Source organism: Fringilla coelebs, assembly GCF_963513975.1.
Source record: "Fringilla coelebs genome assembly, chromosome: 27".
Classification (NCBI taxonomy): Eukaryota; Metazoa; Chordata; class Aves; order Passeriformes; family Fringillidae; genus Fringilla; species Fringilla coelebs.
The window spans coordinates 533,927-549,983 of NC_140053.1; the positions used below are offsets into that span (position 1 = coordinate 533,927).

Sequence of the window (16,057 nt, forward strand, 5' to 3'; positions counted from 1 at the left end):
GGGAACAAGGCGGAGGAGCCGCCTCGGGAGCGGCTCCGGCGGCGCTGCGGGCCCCCAGAGCCCGCCGGGGCTGCGGGCCCAGCGCGGCCCCGCCATGGCGGCCTCACCCCGCCGAGGGCCGCCCGTTGCCGTGGCAACCGCTGCGGGACGAAGGGGCGGCGCCACCGCCCCGCAGCGATTGGTGCGCGCCGCTGCCACTCAAGCGCGCGAACCCTGCACGTCGTCTCATTGGTTCGCGCCGCTGTCATTCAGGGGAAACTTTGCGCGCCACTGGGTGGGTGTGCTGTCAATCAATCACAGAGCAGGGGGACAGCCGCGCTTGTCTGTTTCTCATTTCCCATTGGCTTGGCTGCGCCGAGCGCGAGGGCCGCCCGCGCCTCCGAGCGCGCCCATTGGTCAGCTTGCCTGCCAATCAAAGCCGAGCCGGGGAGGCGGGAGGAACATTCCGCAGCCGGCGTCCCATTGGCCCGCGCCTCGCTCTCGCCTGCCCTCGGCGGGCGGTGATTGGCGGCGGCGCCGCGCGAGCCGGGCGGGGGGGGGCGGTTGGGCCGGGGCGGGGAGCGGGAGCGGCGGCGGCGGCGGGGCCGGAGCGGCGGCGGAGCCCGGCGGGTACCGGCGGGGGCGGAATCTGTGGCGGAGGGTGCGGGAGAGGGAGGGAGGGGGCGAGGGGGGGGTGGCGTGCGGGTGGCGGCGGCGGCGCGCGCGGGGCGGGGCGGGGCGGGCGGCGCTGAGGGGGGACGGCGAGGCCGCGGGAGCGCGCGCGCGGGTGGGGCGGGGTCACGTGGCCGCGCCGGGGGGGGAAGGGGGGGTGAGGTCACGTGGGGCCTTAAAGGGCCCCGGGAACGGGGAGCGCCCGGCGCACGTGGCCCCCAAAACCGGGGAAACCCCCCCAAAACCGGGGAGACCCCCCCGCAACCGGGCACCCCCAGACCTCCCCGCGATCCCCCCGGCTCAGGGCTCCGCTCCCGGGAGCCGCCCCGGCGCGCTGCGGGCGGCGGGAGCGGGGCGGGCCCGGGAGCGTTGCCGGTGTTCCATGGCAGGGCCCCGGGCGGGAGCGGGGCTGAGCGGGGACGGGCAGCCGGATTCCGCCGGCCAGCGGGAAATTGACGCGCCGGCCTAAGAATAGCTCGGGCAGGGGGAGCGCGGACGGCGTTGTCGCCGAAGGTAACTCGGCCGAGGCAGGAGAACCGGGAACCGCGGAGAGATTCGCCGGTTGTGGCGGGGGGAAGGCGCTGTGCGAGCGGGGTGGTGCCCCGGTGTCACCGTGTTTGCTCTCTGGTTACATTTCAGCTGCTGATGAAATCGCAGCCGGGAGCGTTGGAGTCTTTGGACCTTCCCATGTTCGGGACCTTTGACTCATAAAAGGCTCCTGCAGAAAGCGTCGGGGGCAGAAGAGGAGAGGAGGAGGAGGAGGGAAGGAGGAGCTGCTGGAAGGAGCAGGGCCCGTCCCGGAGCGGGGCGAGCCGCGGGCCGACTGAGAAAGTCGCTGCATGTGGAGTTTTTGGACAGTAAGTCACATGGATGGCGGAATTCCGCGTCTCCGCGGGATAAAAACAAAAGGGAAGGCGAGGGTGGAGCTGCTGGGGAGAGCTCCCGGCTTTAAACTTTGATTTTCTCCACTGCTCCACGCACCTTTCAGGGGAAAACCAAGCCTCGTTGAACTAAAAACCTTTCGAGCATTCCTTAAACTTCCCTCCTGGTTTTTAGCTCTGCCCTGGAGGGCAGAAAGGATGGTTTGAAAGTGGGGCAGAGCGAAGCCAAACCCACCCAACCTGTTGCGTGCGGAGGCTGCACCCTCCGCCAGCTCCTCGCCGTCAATCTTTGCTCGTTTTTTAACTCAATTTTGTATTTTTTTAAATTTTGCCGCGGCAGAGATGCTCTCCCTGAAGAAATACTTCACGGAGGGGCTGATCCAGTTCACCATCCTGCTGAGCCTGATCGGCGTGCGCGTGGACGTGGACAGCTACCTGAGCTCGCAGCTGCCGCCGCTGCGCGAGATCATCCTGGGCCCCAGCTCTGCCTACGCCCAGGCCCAGTTCCACCGGCTGCACAACACCCTGCACGGCTATGGCATCCACCCCAAGAGCGTCGAGCTGGACTCCTACCTGGCCGCCCGCCGCCTGCTCAGCCAGGTGAGGGCTCTGGACCGGCTGCAGGTGCCCAGCACCGAGGTCAGCGCCTGGCTGGTGCACCGCGAGCCCGAGGGCGCGCAGGACGGCGGCGGCGGCGGCGGCGACAGGGACGGCGGGGCCGAGCAGGGCTTCGGCGACGAGCTGGAGGACCTGGGAGCCGTGGCGGCGCCGGGCAGCGGGGATCTCACCAAGGAGGTAGGAGATGTTGGGGAGGGGGCGTTTTGGGGAGGGGGTCGGTCGGTTCGGCGCGGGCGTCGCCGCAGTGTCGCAATCCGGGCCGGGTTTCGGCGCTCCCGGGGTGGTTTTCGCTTTTTGTCTGCTCTGCTGTGGTTATGGAGGAGGGGGAAGGAGCTGGGGCCCCTCGTGACTCTGGGGATTGGGAAAGCCGGCAGTCCAGCTGGGAAATAAACAGGGCTGTTGGGAAAGAGCCCTGGCCCAGGTGTGGAGCAGGTGGTTGGGCTGCTGGCCTGGAGCCCGGCCAGGCCCTGCTCCTCCCTCGGTGTCCCTCCCCGGGAGCCTGCTCCTCCCTCGGTGTCCCTCCCCAGGAGCCTGCTCCTCCCTCGGTGTCCCTCCCCGGGAGCCTGCTCCTCCCTCGGTGTCCCTCCCCAAAATCCAGTTCCTCTCCCAGTGTCCCTCCCCAAAATCCAGTTCCTCTCCCAGTGTCCCTCCCCAAAATCCAGTTCCTCCCTCGGTGTCCCTCCCCAAAATCCAGTTCCTCTCCCAGTGTCCCTCCCCAAAATCCAGTTCCTCCCTCCGTTTTCCTCCCCAAAATCCAGTTCCTCTCCCAGTTTCCCTCCCCAAAATCCAGTTCCTCCCTCAGTGTCCCTCCCCAAAATCCAGTTCCTCCCTCAGTTTTCTCCCCAAAATCCAGTTCCTCCCTCAGTTTTCCTCCCCAAAATCCAGTTCCTCTCTCAGTTTTCTCCCCAAAATCCAGTTCCTCCCTCAGTTTCCCTCCCCAGAATTCCCCTCCTCGCTCAGTTTCCCTCCCCATGGCTGGGCAGAGCTGGGCTGGGAGGGGTTTGGTTTTCCTGCTTGAGCCCTGACCTTTGGGAAGGCTGGGCTGTGATTCCAGGCCCTGGGAGCTGCTGCTGGGGCTGTGGCAGGGCTGCCTTTGTCAGGGCACAGCCCGAGTTCCGTGGGGCCTGGGGGCTGATCCGTGCCCTTGGGTCCTTCCAGGGTCAGGGAATGGGGCTGTCAGTGATGGTTCCATGGCCTCAGGTCCTTCCAGGGCCAGGGAATGGGGCTGTCATTGCTGATCCGTGCCCTTGGGTCCTTCCAGGGCCAGGGAATGGGGCTGTCAGTGATGGTTCCATGGCCTTGGGTCCTTCCAGGGCTGTGGAATGGGGGTGTCAGTGGTGGTTCCATGCCCTTGGGTCCTTCCAGGGCTGTGGAATGGGGGTGTCAGTGCTGATCCATGCCCTTGGGTCCTTCCAGGGTCAGGGAATGGGGCTGTCAGTGATGGTTCCATGGCCTTGGGTCCTTCCAGGATCAGGGAATGGGGCTGTCAGTGATGGTTCCATGGCCTTGGGTCCTTCCAGGATCAGGGAATGGGGCTGTCATTGCTGATCCATGGCCTTGGGTCCTTCCAGGGCCAGGGAATGGGGCTGTCAGTGGTGGTCCCATGGCCTTGGGTCCTTCCAGGATCAGGGAATGGGGCTGTTGTTGCTGATCCGTGGCCTTGGGTCCTTCCAGGGTCAGGGAATGGGGCTGTCAGTGGTGGTTCCATGGCCTCAGGTCCTTCCAGGGCTGTGGAATGGGGCTGTCATTGCTGATCCATGCCCTTGGGTCCTTCCAGGGTCAGGGAATGGAGCTGTCAGTGCTGATCCATGTCCCCAGGTCCTTCCAGGTCTATGGAGCAGGGGTCTCAGTGCTGATCCGTGTCCCCAGGTCCTTGCAGGGCTGTGCAATGGGACTGTCAGTGCTGATCCGTGTCCCCAGGTCCTTGCAGGGCTGTGGAACAGGGGTCTCAGTGCTGATCTGTGTCCCCAGGTCCTTGCAGGGCTGTGAAATGGGACTGTCAGTGCTGATGCATGTCCCCAGGTCCTTGCAGGGCTGTGCAATGGGACTGTCAGTGCTGATCCGTGTCCCCAGGTCCTTCCAGCAGCACACCGGGAGCTGCTGGCACGTGCTGCAGCCGGGATCGGGGTCGGGATTGGGGTCAGGATCAGGATTGGGGTCCCGATCGGGGTCGGGATCAGGATTGGGGTCCGGATCGGGGTCGGGGTCGGGATCGGGGTCCGCATCGGGGTCGGGCTGTGGGAGCAGCCGTGGGGAACGCTGCAGAGGCAGAGCTGGAGGTGATGGAGCAGGCCTGGGAACCTCATCCCGATTTCCCTGTGTGTTCCCGGGGTCCGGCCCCGCTCGGGGCTGCCCGAGGGACACGGGACGCGAGGCCGGACGTCCCCCCCGGTGCCGGTCCCGGGGGATCCCCGGGGAGGCGATTCCCGGCGCCGGGGGAGGGATCGGGTGGGTCCTTGCCTTGTGCAAGGTCACTCCTGGGAGCCTCGGCCGCCCGTCCCGAATTTGGGATTCCAGCTCTGAGGAGCTTCAGCAGGGAGAGCGGGCTCAGATTTGGGGGAATTCGGGCTCAGATTTGGGGGAATTCGGGGGGAATTCGGGGGCAGAGGGGCCGGGAGCTGCCCGGCAGTGCTGGGAGTGGAACCCGGGCTGGGAACCGGGGAGGGGCGGCTGGGGGAGATCCCGGCCCTTCCCTCCAGCTCGGGGCTCTTTCCCTGCATTTCCCCCCGATCCCGGCTTTTCCCACATCCCTGCTCACTCTCAAGGCTCCATTTTCCATGATTTCCCCCAAAACCGAGCTGGACAGGATCCCTGCTCACTCTCAGGGCTCTGTTTCCCGTTTTTTCCCCCCGATCCCGGCTTTTCCCGCATCCCTGTCACTCTCAGGGCTCTGTTTCCCGTTTTTTCCCCCCGATCCTGGCTTTTCCCGCATCCCTGTCACTCTCAGGGCTCTGTTTTCCGCGGTTCCCCTCCCCGATCCCGGATTTTCCTCCATCCCCGCTCCCTCCAGGGCCGTTTTCCCGGTTCCCCCTCCCCGATCCCGGATTTTCCTCCATCCCCGCTCCCTCCAGGGCCGTTTTCCCGGTTCCCCTGTCCCCGATCCCGGATTTTCCGCCATCCCCGCTCCCTCCAGGGCCGTTTTCCCGGTTCCCCCGGGCGCTGCGGCCGCGGTGGCTCCAGGAAATCCCGTCTGGCTCCCGCGTCACTCCCTCGCCCCATCCCTCGCCCTCCTCCCGCAGTTCCATTTTGGGGTCGTTTCAGGGGGCGATTTTCCGCCCCGGCTCCGCGGCTCGTCCCCCCGGGGATGCCCCGGGAGCTCCGCGGGGCTCTGCCCCGCCGGCCCGGGCGGGGACCCGGCTGCGGATGGCTCCGGGGGCCGGCCTGGAAATTTTTCCATGACTTTTCCTGGCACATTGCGACTCGCGGTGGGTTGTGCGCGGTCCAGGCGCGACCTTGCCGGGGGAATACGGGCGATATAAATAATTTTGGGAAGCTGGAACTCGCTCCGGGAATGCTGTGCGGGATTTTTTTTTTTTTTCTTCTTTTCCTTTTTGGGCGTTGCAGCACCCGGAGAGCGGGCGGGGCAGGAGGGGAATTATGAAATCCACTTGATTTTTATCCCACGGATAAAAAAATGCCCATTTTGAGCCGGGGCTAAAGACAAAGCTGGGATTAAATCCCAGCGCTTCCCTCTGCAGCATTGGGGGTGGGGAGGGCGGCGGAGGCTCCGCGCCGGGGCCGTTTCCACAACACGAGGATAAAAATACGTGGGGCATGTGATGAGCTGCGGGGGCTCCGCGCCGTCCCCCCCCGCCCGGGGGATCTCCTTACACTTGGCCGCGGTTACCGGGGCCGGGGCGTGCCCGGGGCGAGGAGCACCGGGGGAGGAGGGGAGGGGGCGCAGCGGGGGTCGCGGCCTGCGGGCCGGGGCGTCCCGGGGGACGGGGCCAAGGTGACCCCGGGCTGTGCCGGCTGCGGGCCGGGGGTCCCGGTGTTCCCCGCCCCCCACTCCCCATTCCCGGTGCGGTGCGGGCGGGGCCGGGGGGGGGGGCGGCCCCGCTGCGCCAGGGCGGGGGCGCGGCCCGCTGGGCGCTGATTGGCTGAGCGGGCGGCCCCCGTCGGCGCTGATTGGTCAGGGCGGCGGCCCCCGTTGGCGCTGATTGGTCGTGGCCACCGCCCGGGGCGGGGCGGGGCCATCGGCGGAGGGGGCGTGTTCCGGGAACGCCGCATCCCGGCGGGGAGGGGGCGTGGTCTGGCGGAGGGGGCGGGGCTTGGCGGCCGCCGCAGCCGGGAACGGCGGGGGGAGGGTTGGGGGGGGGGGGCGGCCCCGCCGAGCCCCTCCCGGTCCCTCCCGAGCCCCTCCCGGCCCCGCCGAGCCCCTCCCGGCCCCGCCGCCCGCCCGGGGGCCGCCGCCGCAGCCACAGCAGCATCCTCCGCACCGGGGGCGGGGGCGGCTGCTGCCGCCGCAGCGGGGCCGCGCGGGCACCTGTGGCCGGTGGGGCGGAGCGGAGCGCGGCTCCCCCCGCCGCTGCCGCCGCCGCCCCGGCCGGCGATGCGTGCGCGGCGCCGCGCCCCGGCCAACCCGCCCCGCCGCCGCCTCCTCCTCCTCTTCCTCCCCCGGGGACCATGATCGGCGTGCGCCGCGGCCCGGGCGGCAGCTGGGGACATGAGAAAGGTACCGGGGCCGCCCCGAGGAGCGGGGGGCTGCGGGGGGTGCCCGGGGGGCTGCGGGCAGCCCGGTGCCGGCGGGGAGCGGGCAGGGGCCCGGCGGAGCGGCGGCGGCGGCGGCTCAAGTTGCATCAGGTGGGTGGGAATGCGGGGATTTTCCTGCCACCCCACCCCTTATGCAAATGGCCGGGATGGCACCACGGGCTGATGCAAGGCGGGCACGGCGCAGCCACCGCCGCGACGCGGGCCCGGGCGGCCCCCGCCGCCTCCCCCGGCGGCGGGCGGGCGGCCATGGGCGGCGGGCAGGGCAGCGCCGGCCATGCGGAGCCCGCAGAGCCGCTCCCGGCCGGCCCGCCGGGCTCCGGAGCCCCGGCAGCGGCGGCGGCCGAGGGGGGCCCGGCGGGTGGGCTGCGGGCCGGGCGGGGGTCCCTGGGGAGGGGCCGCTGGGCGGGGACCCCCCCAGGCCAGGGGGGCTGAAGGAAATGTGGTCTGTCTTGCAGGACATCGATTTGATTGACATCCTGTGGAGACAGGATATTGATCTCGGCGCCGGGCGAGAGATTTTTGACTACAGCCACCGTCAGAAAGAGAGCGAAGTGGACAAAGAGCTGAGCGATGGGAGGGAGCGCGGGGACAGCTGGAGGAGTGCAGGGAATGAGGTCTTGGATAGAATCCCGCTAGTTGATGGAGAGACCGGGGAGAGTTTCCCTGCGCAGGTAACGCCCCGGGCCGGCCGGGCTGGGGGCCGCGCTCCCGGGGCCGTGCCGGTGCCTGCGCGGGGGCCGCTCCGGCGGCAGGGCAGCAGCAGCGGCGGCGGCGGCAGGGTCTGCCCAGGCGGGCAGCAGGAACCGGGCAGGGCCGCAGAGTGCCCCTGGCCCGTGCGGCCGGAGGGGACGGCAGGGGACGGCAGGGGACAGCAGGGGACAGCAGGGGACAGCAGGGGACAGCAGGCTGGCCGGCAGCGGCGGCGCTGGCGCTCTCCCGTACCTGGAGCGGGAGGATGGAGCCGGCACAGGAGCGCTGGGTGGGGCTCTGGCTCTTTTTCGGATGCGCTGCCATCCAGCCCTGCTGGAAGGGAGCTGGTTCCTCCTCAGCAGCAGCTCCCAAAGGCCGCGGCTCCCATGCCCTGTGTTTGCTGTCCCCCAGGTGCCCGGAGCGGAGGATCAGACAGCCCTGTCCCTGGAGGAGTGCCTTAGGCTGCTGGAGGCCACCTTCCCCTTCGGGGACAATTCCGAGGTGAGCCCGTGGGGTGGATCCCCCGGCTCTCCCTGCCTCGCCCGCTGGGGCTTCGGTGCCTCCCGAGCTTCTCCCGCAGCAGCAAATTGGGTTTGGCTGCTCCAGGAGGCTCCTGCGAAACCACGCGGGGAGGGGGGGCCGCGCTTAATTATAACCTCCTGGCTTTGCTCCTCGTTAGTTCACGGCAAAGCGGGCGGGAAGGGCGCTGGGCTGGGCTGGGGGGTGGCTGCATCCCTGAGCATCCATCCCTGAGCATCCATCCCTGAGCATCCATCCCTGAACATCCCTGAGAATCCCTGAGTGTCCATCCCTGTGCATCCCTGAGAATCCCTGAGCATACATCCCCGAGAATCCCAGTGCATCCCTGAATGTCCCTGTGCATCCCTGAGAATCCCTGAGAATCCCTGAGTGTCCATCCCTGTGCATCCCTGAGTGTCCATCCCTGTGCGTCCCTGAGAATCCCTGAGTGTCCATCCCTGAGAATCCCTGAGCATCTCTGTCCATCCCTGAGTGTCCATCCCTGAGCATCCCTGTCCATCCCTGTGAATCCCTGAGCATCCCTGTCCATCCCTGAGCATCCCTGTGAATCCTGAGCATCCCTGTCCATCCCTGAGCGTCCCCCCTGAGTGTCCCCAGCTGTCCCTGCTCCTCCCCGAGGTGCCAGCCCTGACTCCCTGCCGTGCTCAGTTCCCAGCTGCGGATGTCTCCGCCCTGAGCGAAGCCGTGCCCGGGCAGAGCCGGGCCCCGGGCGGCGCCCCCAGCCTGCTGTCCCCTCTGCTGGCCGAGACCGAGTCGCCCTTCGACCTGGAGCAGCAGTGGCAGGACCTGATGTCCATCATGGAGATGCAGGTGAGCTCCGGGAGGGTGGGAAGGGCCTCGTCCCTGCAGGTGTGGCCATGTCAATTGGGGTCCTGGCCCGTGCGGTGGCACCACGGTGACACTGTGCCGTCCCCGTGCCGTCCCTGTGCCACCTGTGAGCTCCTGTTGGGGTCTGGAAGCGTCCTCGGCCCCGGGGCTGCTCCACCGAGCTGTGCCACGTCTCTTGCAGGCCATGGAGGTGAACAGCACGAGCGCCGAGAGCCTCTACGGCGGCAGCGGCGGGGACCTGCTGGCGTCCAACTACAGCCTGGCCCCCGGCACGCCCATCAACCAGAACGTCAGCCTGCATCAGGCCTCGCTGGGCAGCTGCTCCCAGGACTTCTCCCTCTTCAGCTCGGACATGGAGAGCCCCTCCGCGGCGGGCGGCTCGGCCCTGCTGCAGCTGGCGCCCGACAACTCCACCGGCCTCAACGGCACCTTCGGCTCCACCAACCTGAGCGGGATCTTCTTCCCGCCCCAGATGAACGGCACGGCCAACGAGACGGCCGGGCCCGAGCTGCCCGACCCGCTGGGAGGGCTGCTGGACGAGGCCATGCTGGACGAGATCAGCCTGATGGACCTGGCCATCGAGGAGGGCTTCAACCCCGTGCAGGCCTCGCAGCTGGAGGAGGAGTTCGATTCCGACTCAGGTCTTTCCCTGGATTCCGGCCGCAGCCCCGCGTCCCTGAGCAGCTCCGAAGCCTCGTCCTCTTCGTCCTCTTCCTCTTCGTCCTCCTCCTCCTCCTCGTTTTCCGAGGAAGGCGCCGTGGGCTACAGCTCGGACTCGGAGAACGTGGACTTTGAGGAAGCGGAAGGCGCGGTCGGCTACCAGCCGGAGTACAGCAAGTTCTGCCGCATGAGCTTCCAGGACCCGGCGCAGCTCCACTACCTGCCTTACCTGGAGCACGTCGGCCACAACCACACCTACAACATGGCCCCGGGCGCCCTGGACCCCGAGGAGCCCAAAGCGCCCGGCGCCGGCAAGAAGAGCGGCAAGGAGAAACCGTCGGAGCTGCTGGACAAGCAGCTGAGCCGCGACGAGCACCGCGCCCGGGCCATGAAGATCCCCTTCACCAACGACAAGATCATCAACCTGCCCGTGGAGGAGTTCAACGAGCTCCTGTCCAAGTACCAGCTGAGCGAGGCCCAGCTCAGCCTCATCCGCGACATCCGCCGGCGCGGCAAGAACAAGATGGCCGCCCAGAACTGCCGCAAGAGGAAGCTGGACACCATCCTCAACCTGGAGCGCGACGTGGAGGAGCTGCAGCGCGACAAGTCCAAACTGCTCAGGGAGAAGGTGGAGTTCCTCAAGTCCATCCGGCAGATGAAGCAGAAGGTGCAGAGCCTGTACCAGGAGGTGTTCGGGCGGCTGCGGGACGAGCAGGGCCGGCCCTACTCGCCCAGCCGGTACGCGCTGCAGTACGGCAGCGACGGCAGCGTGCTGCTGATCCCGCGCGCGCCCGCGCCCGCCGAGCCGCAGCCGCGGCGCCCGGAGCGCAAGCAGAAGGACAGGAGGAAGTGACGGCGGCGGGGAAGGGAGAGCTGGGACGAGGGCCGAGCCTGGAGGTGCTTGCCGAGGGAACTTTGATGCCTTCTCACCCGATTCCGCCCGCCGGGGCCGGCGGCGCCGCGCCGGGGACTCTGCGGGAGCGGCCGCGCCCCAGGCGGGGACGGGGACGGGGCCCGGCCCGAGCCCAGCTGCCACCGGCCACCCCCGGGGTGCTGGGAGAGCAGGGACGAGCTGGCATCGCTGCTGGGGAGGTTGGCACGAGGTGGATAAAACAAAACAAAAAAAACAAAAAAAAAAAATCCCACAAAAAAACAAACTACTGTTAGGAACTGGCTTTAAGTAAGAGAAAAAAAAAAAAAACAAAAAACGAGAAAAAAAAAGAGATTTAAGAGAATGGACTTCAAACCAAGTTATAGGAGAGACGTTTTTCTGAACTTCCAAAGTTCTGTGATTTCAGGTAGTTGGTTGTTTTCAGTTTTTTTTCCCCTTGGTTTTTTTTTTTTTTTTTGGTTCTTTTTTGGTTTTTTTCCCTTTTTTCCTTTCATCCCGACCCCGTTTTTGCCATCGGTGTGTGTGAGATATTCCAGATTTCTCCTTCCTCGATGGAGATCAGACCAGGGCACACGTGGAGAGACACAAAAAGTGGCGTGACTTCCATTAACCCTTTCCAGGCCGAGGAGGAGCAGAGCCGGGGTGACTCCCGTTAACCCTTTCCTGCCTGAGGAGGCTCCGAGCCGGGGGAAGGAAGGGCAGGGGGGATCCACAGAGAGGAGGAGGAGCGGGGCTGGAGGAGCAGCAGGATCCCTTCCCGAGCACTCCTGGGCAGGAATTTGGGTCAGGACCAGCCCGAGGGGAGCGCTGGGACCCCCAGCCCAGGCTCAGCCCCAGCCTGGGGGCGTCACCTCGAGCACTCAACAGCTGCAGGTCCCCGTCCCACAACCACGCTTGGGTTTCCTGGGGGTTCCAGCCTTGAGATTTTCCTCCCCCTTTTAGGCTCTAGAAGTGCTTGTGTTGAGTAAAAAAACAAACAAACAAAAAAAGCTAAAAAAAAATAATTCCAAAAAAAAGCCAAAAAAGGGAGAAGGCCCAACGCTGCAAGCTGCTGGCTGTGTGTCTGCCATCCAGGCTCCGTGTAACCTGTGATCACATTTAGGATCCTCTGCTGTCCCCAGAGCTGTTGGTCTGACTTCCTTTGTTTTTCAGGAGGGGGGTGGGGGTAGTGCCTTGATCACTGTCAGGTCGGAGACCATCCTAGAGCTGTATTTCCATATAGCACAGCTGGGAGTGTTCTGACTTTACCAGCAACCAGAAAAAAAAAAATAGAAATGGAAAAAAAAAATTTAAAAAAAGGAAAAAAAAAAAAGCTTAAAAAAAGAAATAAAATCAATAAAATGAAAATAACGGCTTTTCCGAGCCAGTCCTGTGCACGGATCCAGGCAGGAGCCCAGGGTGGTCCTGCCACCTGGGGAAGCAGCAGGGAAGGCTGGCACGATGTGTGTGGGTTTGTGGGAATGTTTTCCAGGTTTTTTTGGGAATGCTTGGAGCTGGGCTCGGCCCCTGCGGCCCCCGGAATGAAGCACAAGTTGGGATGTGGGGAGGTTGGGACGGAGAGAGAGCCCCGTGCGTGTGGGTTAAATTATTTCTTTTTGTTTCCTCTTAGAAACTTTTTTTGATTTGAATGATCTGTGACCTGTCAGGGAGAGAAGAGAGATTGTTGTGAGCACAGGACAAAAAATAAAAACGGCTTATTCACTGTACCAGCCTCGGCTGCAGGAGGTTTTATTTGGGGTGAAAATGGGAATTGGGAGATTTTCTGCCAGCACGGCAGCTCCAGGTCCAGCTGGGATGGGAGGGAGCTGCTCCAGCCCTGCAGGGGATGGGGAAGGAGGAGGAGGAGGAGGAGGAGGAGGAGGAGGAGAAGAAAGGAGAAGGAGAAGGAGAAGGAGAAGGAGAAGGAGAAGGAGAAGGAGAAGGAGGAGGAGAAGGAGGAGGAGGAGGAGAAGGAGAAGGAGAAGGAGGAGAAAGGAAAAGGAGAAGAAGGAGAAAGGAGAAGGAGAAAGGAGAAGAAGGAAAAGGAGAAGGAGGAGAAGGAGGAGAAAGGAGAAGGAGAAGGAGGAGAAGAAAAAGGAGAAGGAAGGAAAAGAAGAAGGAGGAGAAGGAGGAGAAAGGAAAAGGAGAAGAAGAAGGAAAAGGAGAAGGAGAAGCAGAAGAAGAAGGAAAAGGAGGAGGAGGAGAAAGGAGAAGCAGAAGCAAAACCCTCCCCACCAGCTCCCAGTGCCTCCTCCTGGACCCCGGTGCTCCCTCTCTCTCCTGGGGCCGGGGCCAGGCCTGGCAGAAAATGCCAGAAGGATTCCCTGGGATGGTGCAGGGGGAAGGGATCCGCTGCTGCTCCTGGGATCCATCCTCCAGCTGCCATCCTCTTCCTCCTGGGGCCATCATCCTCCTCCAGGAACCATCCTCTTCCTCCTGGGGCCATCATCCTCCTCCAGAAATCATCATCCTCCTCCAGGAACCATCCTCTTCCTCCAGGGGCCATCATCCTCTTCCAGGAATCATCATCTTCCTCCTCCTCCAGGCATCATCTTCCTCCAAGAACCCCCATCCTCCTCCAGGTCCATCCTTCTCCAAGAATATTCATCTTCCTCCAGGATCCACTGTCCTCATCCATGAGCCATCATCATCCTCCAAGAGCCATCATCATCCTCCAAGAGCCCTCCTCCTCCTCCTCCAGGAGCCATTATCCTCATCCATGAACCATTCCCCTCCTCGTCCTCCAAGAACCTTCCTCCTCCTCCTCCTCTTCCTCCTGCAGGACCCCCATCCTCCTCCAGGAACCTTCCTCATCCTCCTCATCCTCTAAGAACCTTCCTCCTCCAGGAACCTTCCTCCTCCTTCTAGAACCTTCCTCTTCCTCCTGCAGGACCCCCCATCCTCCTCCTCCAAGAACATTCCTCATCCTCTAAGAACCTTCCTCTTCCTCCTCCAGGAACCCCCATCCTCCTCCTCCAGGACCCTTCCTCCCCCTCCTCCTCCTCCTGCTGCAGCCCCAGCTGCTCTGCAGCTCCCAGGAGCCCCCCAGAGCCCCCAGCCCACCAAAGGTCACTTACCCACCTGCAGGCTCCCAGAGCCCCCCCAGAGCCCCCAGCCCACCCTCAAGGTCACTTACCCACCTCAGGAGCTCCCAGGAGCCCCCAGACCCCCAGCCCAAAGGTCACTTACCCACCTCAGGAGCCCCCCAGAGCCCCCACCCCAAAGGTCACTTACCCACCTGGGGAGCTCCCTGCAACTCCCAGGAGCCCCCAGACCCCCCACCCCAAAGGTCACTTACCCACCTCAGGAGCCCCCCAGAGCCCCCAGACCCCCCACCCCAAAGGTCACTTACCCACCTCAGGAGCTCCCAGGAGCCCCCAGACCCCCAGAGCCCCCACCCCAAAGGTGACTTACCCACCTCAGGAGCTCCCTGCAGGCTCCCAGGAGCCCCCCAGACCCCCAGAGCCCCCAGCCCACCCCAAAGGTCACTTACCCACCTCAGGAGCTCCCTGCAGCTCCCAGGCCCTCTCTTGTGCAGCTGGAGGCCAAACCAACCCCAGAACCCACTCCAGAACCTTCTCCAAAGCTCTAACCTGGCTCAGGGCTCACCTTCCCTCCGTGTCCTGCTCTACCTGGTCACTCATCACTGGAGGAAAGGGAGCAAGGTCAAGAAAAGATTAAAAAAAAAAAAAATTATAAAAAAAATTAAACATCAGGATTATAAATCTAAAATTTTATTGAGACAAAAAAAAAAAAAAAAATCAAAACAAAACAAAAAATCCAAAATAAAAACTGGACAGAGCTCGGTATGAAGTTAAAATCCAAACACGAACTTTTACATTTGCACACGGATTTTTGCACAGGAACCCAAACACATGCTCATAAAAAAGGTTTGTACAATGCACGTCGAGATCCCACCCCTGGAGTCACTTAAATAGTTCAGGATTTGGGAAAGAAATCTGATTTCAAAAATCAAACCTCCCCCCCTGAGGCTGTGGGGAAGCAGCTCCCGGCCTCGCTTTGGGGAGAAATTGGGACTGATTGGATTTTTGCTTGTGCTGCTGTTGGCTCCTCTCCCTCCCACACTGGGAAAACCCAGAGTGGGAAAAAGAATGAGTGGTCAGAAAGTCAGAAATTCAGGAAATCTCCTTTTTTTTTTGTGAGATTTTCTCCCCCCCCCCCCTCTAATTTGGAGAAATAGCACCTTAGAACGGAAAAAAAAAACCAAAAAAGGGTTAAAAAGGCGATGAAAGGGTTAAAATCCATCCCCCCATCCGATGCAGGTGTCAGGAGTGGCAGTTCTGCTGCAGGACACACAGAATCACAAAGTTGCATTTTCACAAAGTCTCCCCCCGCCCCCTCCCGCCCCAGAAATCCCCTCCCCCTTTTCCCCAAATTCCCCCTAAAAACGCTCAGGGTCAGCTCCAGGGATTTTGGACATTCACAGTTTCAGTGTCTCTGTCCCCAGTTCTGGCAGCAATTCTGGGATCTTCTCCCTCTCTCCCTTAGTTTTTTTTTAAATTCATTGATTTTCTTTGCTGAATTCAGTTTTTTTTTTAAGAAAAAAAAAAACTAATTCAGGTTCTTTTTTTTTAAAAAAAAAAACAAACAAAAAAACAACCCTAAAAATATGGAAACAAACGATCTGGGAATGTCATCCCCAGACCTCATTTCCCTCCTTGATGAAAAGTGATTGAATTCCCCCCGAAATCCCTCCCAAAGGATAACACCAAGAAACAGCCAAAAAAAAAAAGAAAAAAAAAAAAAGAAAATGAAATGAAAATAAAAATCCCAATCAAAAGACCTACAGACATGCTACGCCTTAAAAATGCAGAGTGAACACTTTGGGGAGTGGGTGGGCTCTGGAGGGTGCAGGGTCCGTCTGCATCCCCCCAACCCCAACCCCAGCCCCAGCCCCGACCCCAGACCCCAGCCCTGACCCCAACCCCAGCCAGTCCTTCATGGAAGGGGCTTTTCCTCCACTCTGAGACCCCTCCCCATCTCCATCCCCATCCCTGACCCCAGCCCTGACCCCAACCCCAACCCCAGCCAGTCCTTCATGGAAGGGGCTTTGCCTCTGCTCTGAGACCCCTCCCCAGCCCCAGCCCCATCCCCAGACCCCAGCCCCAGCCAGTCCTTCATGGAAGGGGCTTTGCCTCCACTCTGAGCCCCCTCCCCAACCCCAGCCCCCTCCCCATCCCCATCCCTGACCCCATCCCCTGCCCTGACCCCAGCCCCAGCCAGTCCTTCATTGGAAGGGGCTCTGCCTCCACTCTGAGACCCCTCCCCAACCCCAACCCCATCCCCAGACCCCAGCCCCAGCCAGTCCTTCATGGAAGGGGCTTTGCTTCCACTCTGAGACCCCTCCCCAGCCCCGACCCCATCCCCATCCCCATCCCCATCCCCATCCCCATCCCCATCCCCATCCCCATCCCCATCCCCATTCCTGACCCCAAGCCCACCCTGGCCAGTCCTTCATGGAAGGGACTTTGCCTCCACTCTGAGACCCCTCCCCAACCCCATCCCCATCCCCAGCCCTGACCCCAACCCCACCCCAGCCAGTCCTTCATGGAAGGGGCTTTTCCTCCGCTCTGAGCCCCCTCCC

The 16,057-nt window shown here is 63.1% G+C and overlaps 1 protein-coding gene across 5 annotated transcripts; it reads left to right on the forward strand.

The window, feature by feature from the left end:
• The first annotated feature begins 546 nt into the window (after positions 1–546).
• Positions 547–12,179, forward strand: NFE2L1 (NFE2 like bZIP transcription factor 1). 5 transcript variants are annotated; one of them, XM_084222378.1, is made up of 7 exons: positions 547–609; positions 1,291–1,508; positions 1,873–2,327; positions 7,319–7,534; positions 7,965–8,054; positions 8,742–8,903; positions 9,103–12,179. In XM_084222378.1, exons 3-7 carry the CDS (start codon positions 1,875–1,877, stop codon positions 10,432–10,434), a joined length of 2,253 nt encoding a protein of 750 aa, XP_084078504.1. In that variant the 5' UTR covers positions 547–609; positions 1,291–1,508; positions 1,873–1,874; the 3' UTR covers positions 10,435–12,179. The 5 variants fall into 5 exon arrangements, with proteins under 5 accessions (XP_084078504.1, XP_084078506.1, XP_084078507.1 ...); XM_084222380.1 differs by having other exon boundaries at positions 7,319–7,477; XM_084222379.1 differs by lacking the exon at positions 547–609 and adding an exon at positions 853–1,164.
• Positions 12,180–16,057: the final 3,878 nt, after the last annotated feature.